The sequence below is a fragment of the Haematobia irritans genome, chromosome 3, assembly GCF_050003625.1.
Source record: "Haematobia irritans isolate KBUSLIRL chromosome 3, ASM5000362v1, whole genome shotgun sequence".
Taxonomy (NCBI): Eukaryota; Metazoa; Arthropoda; class Insecta; order Diptera; family Muscidae; genus Haematobia; species Haematobia irritans.
The window spans coordinates 60,813,258-60,829,460 of NC_134399.1; the positions used below are offsets into that span (position 1 = coordinate 60,813,258).

The following is a 16,203-nucleotide window of genomic DNA, read 5'->3' on the forward strand; positions in this document are numbered from 1 at the left end:
ACAAATGAAGTTCTCAATTTTACTAAATTTGAAAATAGTTCATATATTCCTAAAATGGGTGAAGTTTACTTAAATTGCGTTCATAAGTTACTGAAATGAATAAAATGTCCTTAAATTGTCTCTGTCTTGAACTTTTTTTTTAAGTCTAATTTTTTCCTTTAAAATATGAAATTTTCGTAAACAACAGAAAATAATATTATTATAATTTTATTCAATTTTTCACAAAAATTTTAAATTTATTTGTGTCATGTTGCAATTAGTAAAATATTTTAGTTAATATTTTCTAAAATTAACCTCATTCTCTCATTGTGGGTTCACTTTTTTCTGCGTGTTGTGCCAGTAATAGTGATTTCCATAGTGATTTCCAAAAACATTCGTAGATTACAAAACTACAAAATTTTAACCTACATCAATTGAAATATTTTGAATAATCAGTTCATTCAATATAAATGGACATTTTTACTCATTGTCCGTTGTAATAAGCAATAGAATGGTGCGAAAAAGCCAAGTCATGCCTCCATTGCATTACACAGCAATATTTGCTTTCTTTCCAATATGAATTGGTGTAATCATATTTATGATTTCTTGTGGTTGTTCCGGTCATAATAGTAATATTTTATTTTAAATAAAGACGGGTGTGACACACCTTCCTCCATCGTATGCTGCATTTCGACGAAGACCATACAAATAACAACTAAAAGTGTACGAAATATTTATTGTCCACAAATGCAATCGTAAGTGTTAGAGAAAAGAAAAAAAACGGTGCATTAATAAAAAGTGGGTTTGTATCCAAAGACTTTGATTACAATTAAAAGATTTTGATATTGATTATAAACTTTAAGGTGAATACTACACGCTCACAAAAAAGCGCTTCTGTAACATATACTCCCAAACATATTTTGCTTCAAGCATATACATTTTTGGGTATTGCCCAAACATTTATATGTTTGATCTCTTCCAATATATAATATGTTTGAAAGCATATTAGTCTAAACAATATATGTTTGGGTAGCCTAAGTTCCAAACATTTTGTATTTTTGCATCCAAATTCAATAATGTTGTATTCCAAAAAACAATATGTTATTATGTGAACATATAATATGTTTGGAAGCATTTTGCACCAAAAAATATTATATGCTTAAAAAAAAATCTCCCAAACAATATTGTGCTCAAAATTTTATTTATTTATTTATATATTTACAATCATAACGAATTATGAAAATAAACAGGTAATATAGGTGCTAACAACATAGGTTTTCGACCTGAATGCTCAAAATTTTGTTTCTGCCCAATTGTATATTCCCCCACATCTTTCTCACTTCCAAGAGATTTTTTAGTTCTTAGCACCTTTTTCTGTAATACAAACATTGTAGAAGAAATTATTCAATTGCATGATTTTTTATTATTTTAATTTTACCTTTTGCCGGACGGCGATTCGAACAGCGGACCACACAGTTTGTAAGGATCAAAGAAGTAGCTGATCAATTGCCCAAGGAAAAATAAAATGTTAATTTTGTAATAACAAGCAACAACCACCAACTTAATTCAATATCGCTGCCTGTTAAATAGCGCTCCAAGCTACTAAACACATATATGTTTATAGGCTATTTCTAAATTATTATATGTTTGCATCCAAGCATATTATATTTACAAACATTTTATGTCCCAAACATAATATGTTCTAACATATTAACATATATGTCCCAAACATGTTATGCTAGTTTATGAACATTATATGCTTGCACTCAAAAATATTGTGTTTAAAAATTTGTGTTCCAAACATATAATGTTTATAGCCAAACATATGAAAAACAGCCTTTTTCATCCGTGTATGTGAAGACGATTATATTTTGATCAAGTCTTGACAAATAATGGATGGAAAAGATCAGAGGAATTGATTGCAAATAATTTTTTATTTCAAAATTAATTAATTAAAAAAAAGTAACTGTGAAAACAAGCTGGTTTTCAGCTTGAAAACTGAACATAGTACCCAGCTTTAGACAAGGAACATTTTATTTTTAGAATGTAGATTCAACTGATGGCATAGCTAACAGGTTGGCTGATAAGTCCCCGGTCTGACACATAGATGGCGTCGCTAGTATTAAATGCATATTATTTTTATATAGTACCAACCTTCAAATGATTCGTGTCAAAATTTGACGTCTGTAAGTCAATTAGTTTGTGAGATAGAGCGTCTTTTGTGAAGCAACTTTTGTTATTGTGAAAAAATGGAAAAAAAGGAATTTCGTGTTTTTTATAAAATACTGTTTTCTGAAGGGAAAAAATAAGGTGGAAGCAAAAACTTGGCTTGATAATGAGTTTCCGGACTCTGCCCCAGGGAAATCAACAATAATTGATTGGTATGCAAAATTCAAGCGTGTTGAAATAAGCACGGAGGACGGTGAACGCAGTGGACGCCCTAAAGAGGTGGTTACCGACGAAAACATCAAAAAAATCCAAAGGAACGTGTTGGTCATATCATTCATCAATATTTGGATATGCGGAAGCTCTGTGCAAAATGGGTGCCGCGCGAGCTCACATTTGACCAAAAACAACAACGTGTTGATGATCCTGAGCGGTGTTTGCAGCTGTTAACTCGTAATACACCCGAGTTTTTCCGTCGATATGTGACAATGGATGAAACATGGCTCCATCACTACACTCATGAGTCCAATCGACAGTCGGCTGAGTGGACAGCGACCGGTGAACCGTCTCCGAAGCGTGGAAAGACTCAAAAGTCCGCTGACAAAGTAATGGCATCTGTTTTTTGGGATGCGCATGGAATAATCATCATCAACCATCAACAGTGACTATTATATGGCGTTATTGGAGCATTTGAAGGTCGAAATCGCGGCAAAACGGCCCCATATGAAGAAGAAAAAAGTGTTGTTCCACCAAGACAACGCACCGTGCCACAAGTCATTGAGAACGATGGCAGAAATTCATGAATTGGGCTTCGAATTGCTTCCCCACCCACCGTATTCTCCAGATCTGGCCCAGCGACTTTTTCTTGTTCTCAGACCTCAAAAGGATGCTCGCAGGGAAAAAATTTGGCTGCAATGAAGAGGTGATCGCCGAAACTGAGGCAAAACCGAAGGAATACTACCAAAATGGTATCAAAAAATTTTAAGGTAGTTATAATCGTTATATCGCTCTTGAAGGGACTATGTTGAATAATAAAAACGAATTTTGACAAAAAATTTTTTTTCTTTTTTAGACCGGGCACTTATCAGCCAACCTGTTAATTTAACCCAAGAAGAATGAAATTGCACCAAAAAATACTTAATTTTTCCACAGCACTTCCTCCCCATAACGTTTTTTCTGTTCAACCATGGTTCAAAGAAATCAAAAATGGCCTTTGTGACATGCAGTGATCCACAGCGTCTACTAATATTTTTGTTTCAGCGACTAAAATTTACCAACACTGAAAAAAGCTCTCAGTTCCAAAGATTTTGTCTTTACTCTAATGACATTGGTATTGATTCCGAGCTAAATTTGGGCATATTTTCACTAAAATAATATATTTTATAAGAAAGGGAAATTTTTGATTGGGTCTTCATATGGCGACTAAAAATGACTTTGCCTTGTGTCATCTAAATACAATTTTCTTTTCTTTCTAATTTAATTATTCCCACTTTTTTGTCTAAAAATTAAGTACACTGCAAATAATATCCTTATAGTTAAGTGATTCGAGTTAAAATGGGTATCTTTACATGAGAAAACATTTTGTTGGACTGAGCTAACTTGGCATTAATAATTCTGAAAAATTAATATTTTTGCATCTTGACAACAACGCTAAAAAACGTTCAAAAATAGGAGTTGCCCTTAACACATTTTTAAAGACACTGATGGCACATGAAGAAAAAAACAGAAAAACGTATAAGTTCAAATTTGTCACCTGGTAGCAAGTATTCAAAATTAAAATTTAAATGGTTTCATAAATGTACACTTGCTTCAATTATCTGCTTCTTTGGCTCCGATGCAATGTCAAAGTATTAGTGTAAAACCCAGAAAAAAGACAACGAAATTTATAGCCGATTTAACTTTATTTTAATTGATGAAAATTAGTTGATTTTAATTCTATTGTGCCAAATGTGAGAAAATGTTTCTTATTTTAATTATTTTTTGCTTGCTTTAATGATGTATACGAAAATCCGGTTCAGCGCCAACTATATGTGAACAAATGAGTTATATACGAATAAAAAAAAAATTGCGATATAATCCTCCATAAAAATTGGCCAAACGGGAAGAGATAGAAAAGCCAAATTTTAACCAAAGATAAACTGAAACGATAGCTTTCGATTTTGCCAGAATCGCAGTAATGTTGTATATACGAAACAGAGAAAAATTTTACCATTGTGGCCAAATGGAAAAAGATAGGGTTCCAGATTTATATATGAAAGATAGATCTTTTAGTGCTCTATCCGTTGGTAAAAATTGAAACAGCTAAATGTGTTTGAGAGTCTCAATATATGGCCAGGAAAAAGGTGGAGGCACTGCACGCAGAGAAGAAACATGATTGTCACAATCCTATTCGAAGGGCAAAATAATATGATAGGAGCTATATTTGCGGCGACCATGTAACATTTTCACCTGCAACCATGTTGGCTCAGTGAACATGGTTCTAAGAAAAATAAAATTGTCCTCATCTAAAATGTTTTTATATTGATAAAAAAATTGTTTCCATTAAAAGACAATGGTCACGATCTAAAATGTTATGGTATTCGTCAAAAATGTTTTTCTTCCAGCTAAAAGAATATGGTCACAACCTAAAATGTTTTGATCTTTATGAAAAAAACTTTTTCGTCGTCGAAAAAAGGCCGCCATTTGAGAAAAGAAACACACAAAATTAACTTTATTTATTTATAAACTAGTCCATTGTTTATTTGTATTCTGGTTCTATTTTGGTTCAATTTCAACAATAACTAATCATTCCATGTTTACTTCGTGCCCATCAAATGTACGAACGCAGACATCATGTAACTGCAAATAAAAATAAATTATACCATATATCAAAAAGTAGAACAAAAACAGGCACATTTTTTCAAATACACTCCTTTTTGTGTTCACATAAAACCACGTGCCACTTCCGAATAAATAAATTAACACAAAACACAGTAATTCCATATTCTCAACACACGACTGGCGCGCAAAATGAAAATCATGTGTACCTGCTCAATGTTTTTATAAAATTCTTCTTCTCTGGTCACGAAAACAATGTACATGGTATTTATGACCATGAAATGGTTCTAGACATTTCTATACGTAACCTATAAAAATACTTTTTTCTCTACAAAAAAGTAAAAAAATAGAATGGTCAGGTACATGATTTTCCCGACCCTGTAATGGTCTCAAATTCTATCATTTAAATAATAGAACATGTTTGCGGCATTTGAGAATCATTTAAATGCTTATTGCCAACATATATTTTTCTCCGCTCGAAAATTATTTTTACAAAGACAAAATACATGGTTTTCGAGACAATTACATACTCTAGATAATCATTAAATGGATGCGGCAACCATGTCCAAACATGTTTTTTCTGTGCGTGTGCTCCTCGAGAGAAAAGAGACCACTGTGACCAACTGGAAAATGATGGGGTTCCAGATTTATATGTGAAAGATAGATGTTCTATCCGAAGGTAAAAACGCATATTGGTAAATGTGTTTGGGAGTCTCAATATATGGCCTGGAATAATGTGGAGGCAAATCTAGGGATCGGTTTATATGGGAGCTACATATAATTATTGACTGATATGGACTAATTTTTTCATGGTGGTTGAGGCCACACTATAACTTCACGAACAAAATCTGAAATTTGGTCTTTCACGAGGCTGCGGCCAATTTATGCCAATTTCTATGGAGGATTACATCGCAAATTTTTTTTTGTATTCGTATATAACTCATTTTTTCGCATATAGGTGGCGCTGAAACGAATTTTCATATACGGATTTATTTTTCCTTACACGCTTTAATGACGTGAACTAAAAATGATAAAAAAGTTTTATACAAATTAAGTACACAATTTTACTAATTATGAAAATAGTTCATATTTTGAAATAGATGAAGTTTGCTGAAATTGAGTTCATACATTTCTCAAATGAGTAAATTTTACTTAAATTATGTCTATCTAGAACTTCATATAGCGCTATAGACACTTTAACAACAGAAAAAATATAATTTTCAATAAATATTCTTCAATTTCAATTCAATTTTCTAATATAAATCTACATTTTCTTTCTTGGTGGGTTCACTATTTTCTGGGAGAAGATAAAATTTTTGGAATCGGACGAGCTTTTTTCAGTGTATAATTTTATTAATTCCTGCTTTCATTTGGCATTTTTGATTCGAAAATTTCAGTGCGTTGCCTGGGGAACTTAAAATCCTTGAAACCGGCCATGTATTCTCTCAAGAAGTAAAATCGAGAGATCGGTCTTCATAGAGCTACAGATCTCCCGATTTTACTTGTGTGTCTGTTGTTGTCTTGGAATGCCTAAGACGAAAGTTGAAGTCATTTTTTTGATGACTTTTTAATGTCAACCTTTTCAAAAAGTCTACTTTTCCAAATTATAAAATAAGTTGAAAAGTCGAAGTTTTGATTCCGATATCAACCGCTAAATCGTATTAAATCCTTTCTGGTTTACTTTATGTACACGCAGAGAAGGAATATGATCACCTCAACCATGTTTCGAGAGCAAAATGTTACTTTTGGACGGAGAACATGTAACATGTTTGCGGCAAACATGTTATTTTCTCAAAAAGCCTATGTCAGACTCCGGCAACCATGTATATGTTTGCCGAGAAAACAACATTTTTGCGACAAAAAAAAACTCCATGGTCACCGTCCAAAAATAACATTTTGCTCTCGAAACATGGTTGAGGTGATCATATTCCTTCTCTGCGTGTACAGCAATAAATTAGTTTTAAAGGCATATTTTCGAAATTGGAAATTTGGTCCACTAGTTGGACTTTCGGCCCGATTTTGGAAAAAATTTGGATCAAAATAAAATTTCGCTGGTTATATATTCCCAAGCAGATCAAACTCGGCTACACCCAAAGCAAAAATACTTTTAGACAAACGAAATCCCCCTTTATATAAAGTATTTTCTGTAAAAGCAAATAAATCCGATTTTATGATACTAGGATTGTCTCTAATATTTTTCATTTACTTTTAAAGTGAATTTTTTTACCGGTAAAAGAAAACGTCGCTTGTCTAAAATTTCGTTCCTCAGAAAAATCCGCTTTCAGTGTATACGTTAGACAATGCTGGTAGCCTCCACCATTGATAACTGCAAAATCCATTGAATGTTCGACTTGTTTTTTTTGATCTCAGTCCACTGCCTCAATACTTAAGTCTGATCTTTGCTTCCATTGACGTCATTCAGTATACTGATGGGTATGGAACGATTGGTTCAATTACCCTTGTGAATGTAACATGTTCACCGCAAACATCTTATGTTTGCGAATAGGTATGTTTTGTTTGACGAGAAAATATTATAATGGACTTTCTTTGTTTATTTGATAAATAGACATATATCTGTCTTATTGGATTCGCGTTTTTCGGTTTAGCCCAATCAAATGCTATTCCCAGTCTGCGTGGCGGAGGAGTTCGAACTATAACTCTATGGAATCGATAAGTTTTCGGGTTATTAAAAGTAAACATCTTGGCAATTCCGTTTCCATTGATCTTATGAGTTAGGGTCCTTCACAAATTCGTTCACTCCTACAACTCATATTGTACCATGTTACGAATCCTTATTATTACAAAACCTTCCACACTTCTTAGTGACCTTGGTTGTACCCTTCGCCAGTTGTTAATTTGTGTTCGTACATATCAGTGGTACACGCACAAATGGAATTTACACTTTAGAATGGGACAATTCATCTTGTTGTCATATGGTCTCTCCAGCCTATGCTATGAGCGTGACTACGTGCCGACAGGCATGTGTCTACTTCAAAACTACGACAGTAGTCTCCCATATTCCATGTGCACATAGAAAGAAAAAAAATAACAAACCCACCCAATTTAACTGAACCCAACACAAATGACATATATACACATGTAAATATGTAGTACACATTATTTACTTCAAGATTACAAAGAGAACAGTGAAATGTGCGTGCGTGTGTAATTTTTTACGAATACTCTCTAAACATTCGGCAATCATCATCGTTGCCCGGTGGTTACAAGTGTGGTGAATTTTTCTTAAGAGTAAATTTTGGGGCTTATTTACAAACCCAAAGAGAATCGCTACTTAATTCATCCCTTAACGATTGAAAAATCAGAGAGAATTCATAAGAAATTCCCTTGACCTATTGAACTCGGAAAATTCAATCATTTATAATACCTGCATTGTTTATATTTTTAATTGTTTTTCTCTCATTTTTCCCCTTCTCCCATTGCAGATTGTAGCCCGCCGGCGTGATTTAAAGTTGATTGTTACCTCAGCCACCATGGACTCAACCAAGTTTGCCACCTTCTTTGGCAATGTGCCGACCTTCACAATACCTGGTCGCACCTTCCCCGTCGATGTTTTATTTAGCAAGAATGCTTGTGAGGATTATGTAGAGTCGGCCGTGAAACAGGCCCTTCAAATCCATCTAACACCCAATGAAGGTGATATGTTGATTTTTATGCCGGGTCAAGAAGATATTGAGGTCACATGCGAGGTATTGGCCGAACGTTTGGGTGAAATCGACAATGCCCCCGAGCTATCTATACTGCCGATCTATTCACAATTACCTTCGGATTTGCAAGCGAAAATTTTTCAACGTTCCGCCGAAGGTTTACGCAAATGTGTGGTGGCCACAAATATTGCCGAAACCTCACTTACAGTGGACGGTATTATATACGTTATCGATTCCGGATTTTGTAAATTGAAAGTCTATAACCCTCGCATTGGTATGGATGCTCTCCAAATCTATCCCATATCGCAGGCCAATGCAAATCAACGTTCTGGTCGTGCTGGCCGTACTGGGCCTGGACAAGCTTTCCGTTTATATACCCAACGTCAGTACAAGGATGAACTACTGCCTCTAACAGTACCTGAAATTCAACGAACTAATTTGGCCAACACAGTATTGTTGCTAAAGTCTTTGGGTGTGGTTGATTTGTTGCAATTCCATTTTATGGATCCACCACCACAAGATAATATCTTGAATTCCTTGTATCAACTTTGGATATTGGGTGCCTTAGATCATACAGGAGCTCTAACGCCATTGGGTCGACAAATGGCAGAATTCCCTCTGGATCCTCCACAGTGCCAGATGTTAATTGTTTCATGTCAAATGGAATGCAGTGCAGAGGTTTTGATTATAGGTAAGTGTACATATTTATTTAATATTTTGCAATCTATGTCAAAAATCTATATGTTACCTAGATGCATTGGTAACTTTTGCATTGCTCGTCACTGAACACAATTTTTCGATAAGAAGCTCGCGATGAAGTTTCTTACAAGAGCACGCATTTTGATCATAAAATTCAAGCGTTGTTCGTTTGTAAATGTTGAGTTACTATTGAAATGATTTAATAACTTTGTATTATTACACTCTATTATTACACTATATGCAAGGAACATATGTTGCGCAAAAGAGCAAATAAATATTATAAAGGCAAAGGTATTCAAATTGAAGAAAAAATTGCGTATACACCACAACAGAGTGGTATTGCTGAAAGGCTCAATCGAACATTGGTTGAAAAAGTTCGAGCAATGTTGATAGGTGCAAATACTCCGAAAGAAATGTGGGGAGAAGAAGCACTGACGGCAGTTTATTTGTTAAATCGATGCTCAACTAGAAACTTGAGTGGACCAGAAACACCAGCGGTGCTCAAGATGATATTGTTGAAATAGATAGTTATGAACAAGAGAGGGATAAATAAAGTGTCATAACTGAAGTAGGCAACTATGAACAAAAGAGTGGGAAGGAAAACATTAATACTGGAAACTTAATTAATGGCAATGGAAAAATATGTGATCAAAGTACAGAAAATAGTTGTTTAGAAATTGAGGACGCTTAATACTCATGATACCGAGGAAGAAAATCCGGACAATAGTAACCAAAATCTCGGCACAAAGTATGATACATCAACTGGCTTAAGAAGAAGTGCTAGGGGTCTTATACCAAAAGCTTTTACTGATTATTTTGCGAGCTATCTGTATCAAACTTTTTTAGGTTTGCGACTGTCGCAAAGTTGTAAACGTCGTAAACGTCACATACGCGTCGTAAATGTAGAAAAAGTAACAAAAGTCGCAAACTGAAAATACTTTAGTCGTGTCGGCTAGGCAGCGAATTTGATGATATCCAAGACGATGGTATGTGCGAAGAAGTTTCAATTCTTAGGAATGTTCACAATTTTCGGTTTTAGTCCCCACATTTTCCCTATTGCATTTTGCACGAGTACAGGGTAACCGTGGATTCTCTCGTCTTTTCTTAGCTTTAAGTTCAGTCTTCTGTCCAATATAACTCCAAGGTATTTTGCACACTCACCAACGGGAATTTCGATATCACCTAAGAAAATAGGCTTGACCATGGGAAAACTTTCACAAATTTCTGCATAAACTCACAGCGAATGCTGTCAAACTAAATTAAAAAATGTTCAGGATTTCTTCTATTCAAAATGTGGTTTTCTACAGTAGGTTTACGACTTTTGCGACATACGTATTATACCGTCGCAAATGTATGTCGCAAAAGTCACAGTTTGTGACAGGCCAACCCTGGCTATAACGCAGATGTGGTTGATTGCATTGTAAGTGAGAATCCAGAAACTTACGCAGATATATTAATGAGGCATGATAAAACAGAATAGTTAAATGCTATTGATGAAGAAATTAAATCGATGGATGATAACAACGTCTGGACTGTTGTTGAACGACCAAATAATGTCAAACCTCTTAAGTAAAAGTGGGTATTTCGATTGAAGAAAGAAACAAATTTCGAGATAAAAAGCCAGATTGGTGGCAAAAGTTTCTTGCAAAAAGATTTGCACCAGTGGCAAAGCTCATGACATTAAGAATGGTATTAACCATAGGTGTCCAACGCAGCTATCATTTTCATCAAAAGGATGTAAAAACTGCCTTTCTTCACGGAGAATTAAGAGAAAAAATATACATGGAAGACCCCGAAGGAATTTTCCTCGACAAGAATAAAATTATTCGATTAAATAAATTGCTTTATGGGCTAAAACAAAGTCCACGATGCTGAAATGAAAGATTTAACGCATTTTTATTAAAGATCGGATTTATAAGGTCTAAACATGATTATTGCCAGTACGTTAAGAACTTAAAGAACGGAAGTTCATTGGAAAATGTTGAAGAGAATATTAAGATACATCAAGTGCTCCAAATAATTACATCTGGTTATAAACGAAATAAAAAGTGTCAAACATTTCTTGGATATTGTGACACAGATTGGGCATCGGATTTAATTGACCCAAAATGTATCTTTCATTGTTCAAATATTTGATAACACAATTTCTTGGTCAAGGAAAAAGCAAGCTACCGTTGCTACATCCTCTTCTGAAGCTGAGTACATCGCATTAAGTGCTGCTACTTCAGAAGCAATATGGTTGAAAGGAATTTTGCGGGATTTGAATATTGTGGCCGTTATGTATTGCGTGCATTTATATGAGGATAATCAAGGATGCATATTTATGGCAAAGAACACTGAATGCAAAAGATCGAAACATATCGATATCAAACACCATTTCATAAGAGATCATTTGGCTCAAGGAGACATAGAAGTAAAATATGTTAGATCAGCTGACCAAATTGCTGATATTTATACAAAGGTATTAGGAAATGTAAATTTTCAAATATTTAGAAGTAAATTAAATTTAATAGAGTGAGAGAGATTTAACAACTTTGTATCATTACACTCTATTTCTATTTTAAATTTGTAATCATAGAAGGCTTTGTAAAAACTTTTTTAATATTGTCATTCATGAAAATTTTCTCCATTCTAAACTTGACTTCCAATAAAAAAGTTCTTTAAACAAATAAAAATACATTTAAAACTCAAAAGCTACATACCATGCGTCCGTTGATTGAAGAATTGAATTTTGTCTTTGAAAGCAATAGCTTGGATAGGTGCTTCAAACTGAAAAACCCCGTCCCTTCTGTCGTCGCATATTATGTAATTGAACCTTACGACGATTCAAGGTTTATTGTTTTCGGTGAAAAGATGTTTTTCAGTGAAACAAAACACGAACCTTATTTAAACCTCATACACACAAAAAATAATTTTTGTATTCAATCACGAAATTAATTGATTCAATTAATTTTTAATTGAAATGACTTCAATTACAGAAATGATAGTATCAATCACCAAAGGCAATCAAAATATTAATTGATCCAGTTAAAAAAATTAATTGATACACTTACTTCTTGTGTACAGAAAAAAATTTCAGCAAAATATTTCCAATTAAAATGTTAATTGAATTTTCAAAAATATTCAAATAATAATTTCAATTCAACATTTTCAACAATTCAATTCAACAATTTTTTTAATTAATACAAAATTCAATCACTGAAATTAATAGTATCAACTAATTTTTTAATTGGATCAATTAATTTTTTAATTGACTTCGACATACCAATCATTTCTATGATTGAAGACATTTCAATTAAAAATTAATTGGATCAATTAATTTCGTGATTGAATCCAAAAAAAAATTTTTGTGTGTGATTGATTTTTGTTTTAATTAAAAAAATTGTTAAATCAATTAAAATTTTATTGAAAATTCAGTTAAAATTTTAATTGGAAATATTTTGGTGAACATTTTTTCTGTGCATTAACTAAAACCTCGAATCCCATGAGTGTACATGTGAATAAATTATGCAGATCAATACGAAATATATTACGATGGTTAGGACAGTCTCATCAGATATACGCAGAGAAAAAACATGTTTGGGCATGGTTGTCGCATTCATTTAATGCTTATCTAGAGTAGGTAATTTTCGCGAAAACCATGTATTTTGTCTTTGTAAAAATAATTTTCGAGCGGAGAATATGTTGGCAATAGGCATTTAAATGGTTCTCAAACATGTTCTATTATTTAAATGATAGAATTTGAGACCATTACAGTATTCCTGACCATTTAATTTGTTTACTTTTTTGCAGAGAAAAAAGTATTTTTACAGGTTACGTATAACCATGTCTAGAACCATTACATGGCCATAAAGACCATATACATTGTTTTCGTGACCATTTACTTTTTTAATTTTTTTGCAGCGAAAAGAATTTTATAAAAACATTGAGCAGGTACACACGATTTTCATTTTGCGCGTCAGTCGTGTGTTGATTGTTTCTTGGAATGGACGGAGAATACGGAATTACTGTGTTTTGCGTTAATTTATTTATTCAGAAGTGGCACGTGGTTTTATGTGAACACAAAAAAGGAAAGTGTACACTCAAAAAAAAGTGAACTCTCTATTTCACTAAAGCCATATTAACTTTATATTAGTTCATAGAATCATTATGTTTGGAAAAAGTTTATTTTAGTCAAATAATTTTTTGCGTATGTTAGTTAAATGAACTAAAAAACGGGAAAAAGTTATACACAAATAAAGCATAAAGATTTCCTAATTTCGTATTTCTTACAAAATAGTTCATTATTTCTTTAAATTTGTAAATTTTACCAAAAATGTGTCCATCATGAACTTCGTATGTCACTAAAGACATTCTTGCAATTTTGAACTCCAAGATTTCTCTTAAAACTACAAAATTTTCTTTAACTACTGAAAAAACTTAGTTATGTCTAATAAATTTTCTTGAATTTGTCGAAAAATATTTACTTATTTTTGCCATATCGGAGTGATGCCAGCGCTTGTAATACCGTTTAGTTAAAATTTTCTAAAAAAGTTCCAAATTTTCTAAAATTAATCGAAAGTTATCTTTCCTGGTGGGTTCACTGTTTTTTCAGTGTAATTGAAAAAAATGTACCTGTTTTTTGTTCTCCATTTTGATATATGGTATAATTTATTTTTATTTGCAATTACATGATGTCTGCGTTGGTACATTTGATGGGCACGAAGTAAATATGGACATATTACTTATTGTTGAAATTGAACCAAAATAGAGTGTGTAAAAATATGTGATGTTTGCTTGCACGACATTATAAATACAAATAAACAATGAATTAGTTTATAAATAAATCAAAACAAATAAATAAAGTTAATTTCGTGTTTTCTTTTCTCAAGTGGCGTCCTTTTTTTCTTTCTTTTCTTTTAACTGGAAGAAAAACATTATTGGCGAATACCATAACATTTTAGATCGTGACCATTGTCTTTTATTTTAATTTAATTTATTTATTTTCATATGTAACTAAGCCTTACAAAGGCCTTATACAGTTACTTAAATCAGCATTTTAAATACTACTCAAAACATTTCTCTTATTTCTAACATTAATATACTAACAATAATACAACAACAGGATACTACTCTATTAATGGAAACAAATTTCTTTTTATCAATATAACAACATTTTAGATGAGGACAATTTTATTTTTCTTAGAACCATGTTCACTGAGCCAACATGGAGCATGGTTGCTCTTCGAATATGATTGTGTCAATCATGTTTCTTCTCTCCTTGTAAAGCGTTATCACGTATTAAAAAAGAATCCTATGTTAATTTGAGGCCGTTCCTAATCCAACCTAACTGTCTATCACATTATTGTTGCTAATTAATAAAACATTGCTCTTCCAGTTTCAATGCTTTCAGTGCCATCTATATTCTACCGCCCAAAGGGTCGCGAAGAAGAGGCAGATGGTGTGCGTGAAAAGTTCCAAGTTCCTGAATCAGACCATCTAACATACCTCAATGTTTATTTACAATGGAAACAAAACAAGTAAGTTATGCATACTGAATCTTATTCGCCACATAATTAATTATTCTACTCTACAACTACAGCTATAGTTCCAATTGGTGCAATGAACATTTCATTCATGTTAAGGCTATGCGTAAAGTACGTGAAGTACGGCAACAACTCAAGGATATTATGCTACAACAAAAGCTCACTGTAAAGTCATGTGGTACCGATTGGGATATTATACGAAAATGTATTTGTTCCGCTTATTTCTATCAAGCGGCTCGACTTAAAGGCATTGGAGAGTATGTGAACCTACGTACTGGTATGCCCTGTCATCTTCATCCCACATCAGCATTATATGGTCTTGGCACCACCCCTGATTATGTGGTATATCACGAATTGGTGATGACAGCCAAGGAGTATATGCAATGTGCCACCGCTGTCGATGGTTATTGGTTGGCGGAATTGGGTCCTATGTTCTTCTCTGTCAAAGAAACTGGCCGTAGTGGTCGTGAGAAAAAGAAGCAAGCAGCTGAACACCTTAAGGAAATGGAAACCCAAATGCGTTTAGCACAAGAAGAAATGGAAGAGCGTAAGTTAAAAGCAGCCCAACGTGAAGAGCAGCTAGCTAATAAACAAGAAATAGCTACACCGGGACATGCAACCCCTCGTCGTACTCCATCCAAGATTGGCTTGTAATATAGTATGACTTGTGCCGGTAAATAATTTGTAATAGTTTGTCTATATATAGTCGAGAAATTCATTCGATATAATTTTGTATTTCAAGAAAGTGATACAAGAAATATATTTAAAAAAAATTGTTTTTGAATACGATTTTGATTATTGTTGTATTGTTGAAAAAAATGATCCTTGAAATTGAATTATAAAACTTGAATATGATACGGACAACCCAACATTCGCAAACAGTAATCAAAGCATGAATATAATTTAGCTATTGCTAAGGGTATGGTCACATTAGGCAAATATTTGACGAAAATGAGTGTCAAACTTTTTTCCAGGACAATTTTCGAAATATCCGGATGCCGTTTTTGGAAAAGACTCCTATCATGATGTTATATACCCAATATGAGCTAAAAATATTTGCCGGTTTTACTATGGCGACGAATTCTTTTTTGATTTCTGTCAAATATTTGCTTAGTGTGACCGTACCGTAACAGTAATGAATTTCGCCTGAAAGTATGCTTTAATTTTTAGTCAACGATAGTTTTTTCTATTTCATGGTACAACTTGTGCGAATTTGTACCCTATCCACGACTCTACAGAGTATTAGGCATGTTTTATGCCCAAGTATAAATATGACTGATATTTTGAAGACATTCAAAGGGTATCAGACACAATTGCACTGTGCGAAATTTTAAGCCATCCGATTTCGAAAT

The 16,203-nt window shown here is 33.3% G+C and overlaps 1 protein-coding gene across 2 annotated transcripts in view; it reads left to right on the plus strand.

Moving 5' to 3' along the window:
- Prp16 (ATP-dependent RNA helicase l(1)G0007) overlaps nucleotides 1-15,635 on the plus strand; it is a 110,827-nt gene extending 95,192 nt beyond the window's left edge. Inside the window, exons 1-4 of one of the 2 annotated variants that reach the window (XM_075299187.1) lie at nucleotides 623-734; nucleotides 8,406-9,318; nucleotides 14,704-14,845; nucleotides 14,908-15,635. In XM_075299187.1, coding sequence (XP_075155302.1) covers nucleotides 8,454-9,318; nucleotides 14,704-14,845; nucleotides 14,908-15,505 — 1,605 coding nt within the window. In that variant the 5' untranslated portion in view covers nucleotides 623-734; nucleotides 8,406-8,453 and the 3' untranslated portion in view covers nucleotides 15,506-15,635. Of the gene's footprint in view, nucleotides 1-622; nucleotides 735-8,405; nucleotides 9,319-14,703; nucleotides 14,846-14,907 lie in introns of those variants that run through there. The other variant, XM_075299186.1, reaches the window with a different exon arrangement.
- The last annotated feature ends 568 nt before the right edge of the window (nucleotides 15,636-16,203 follow it).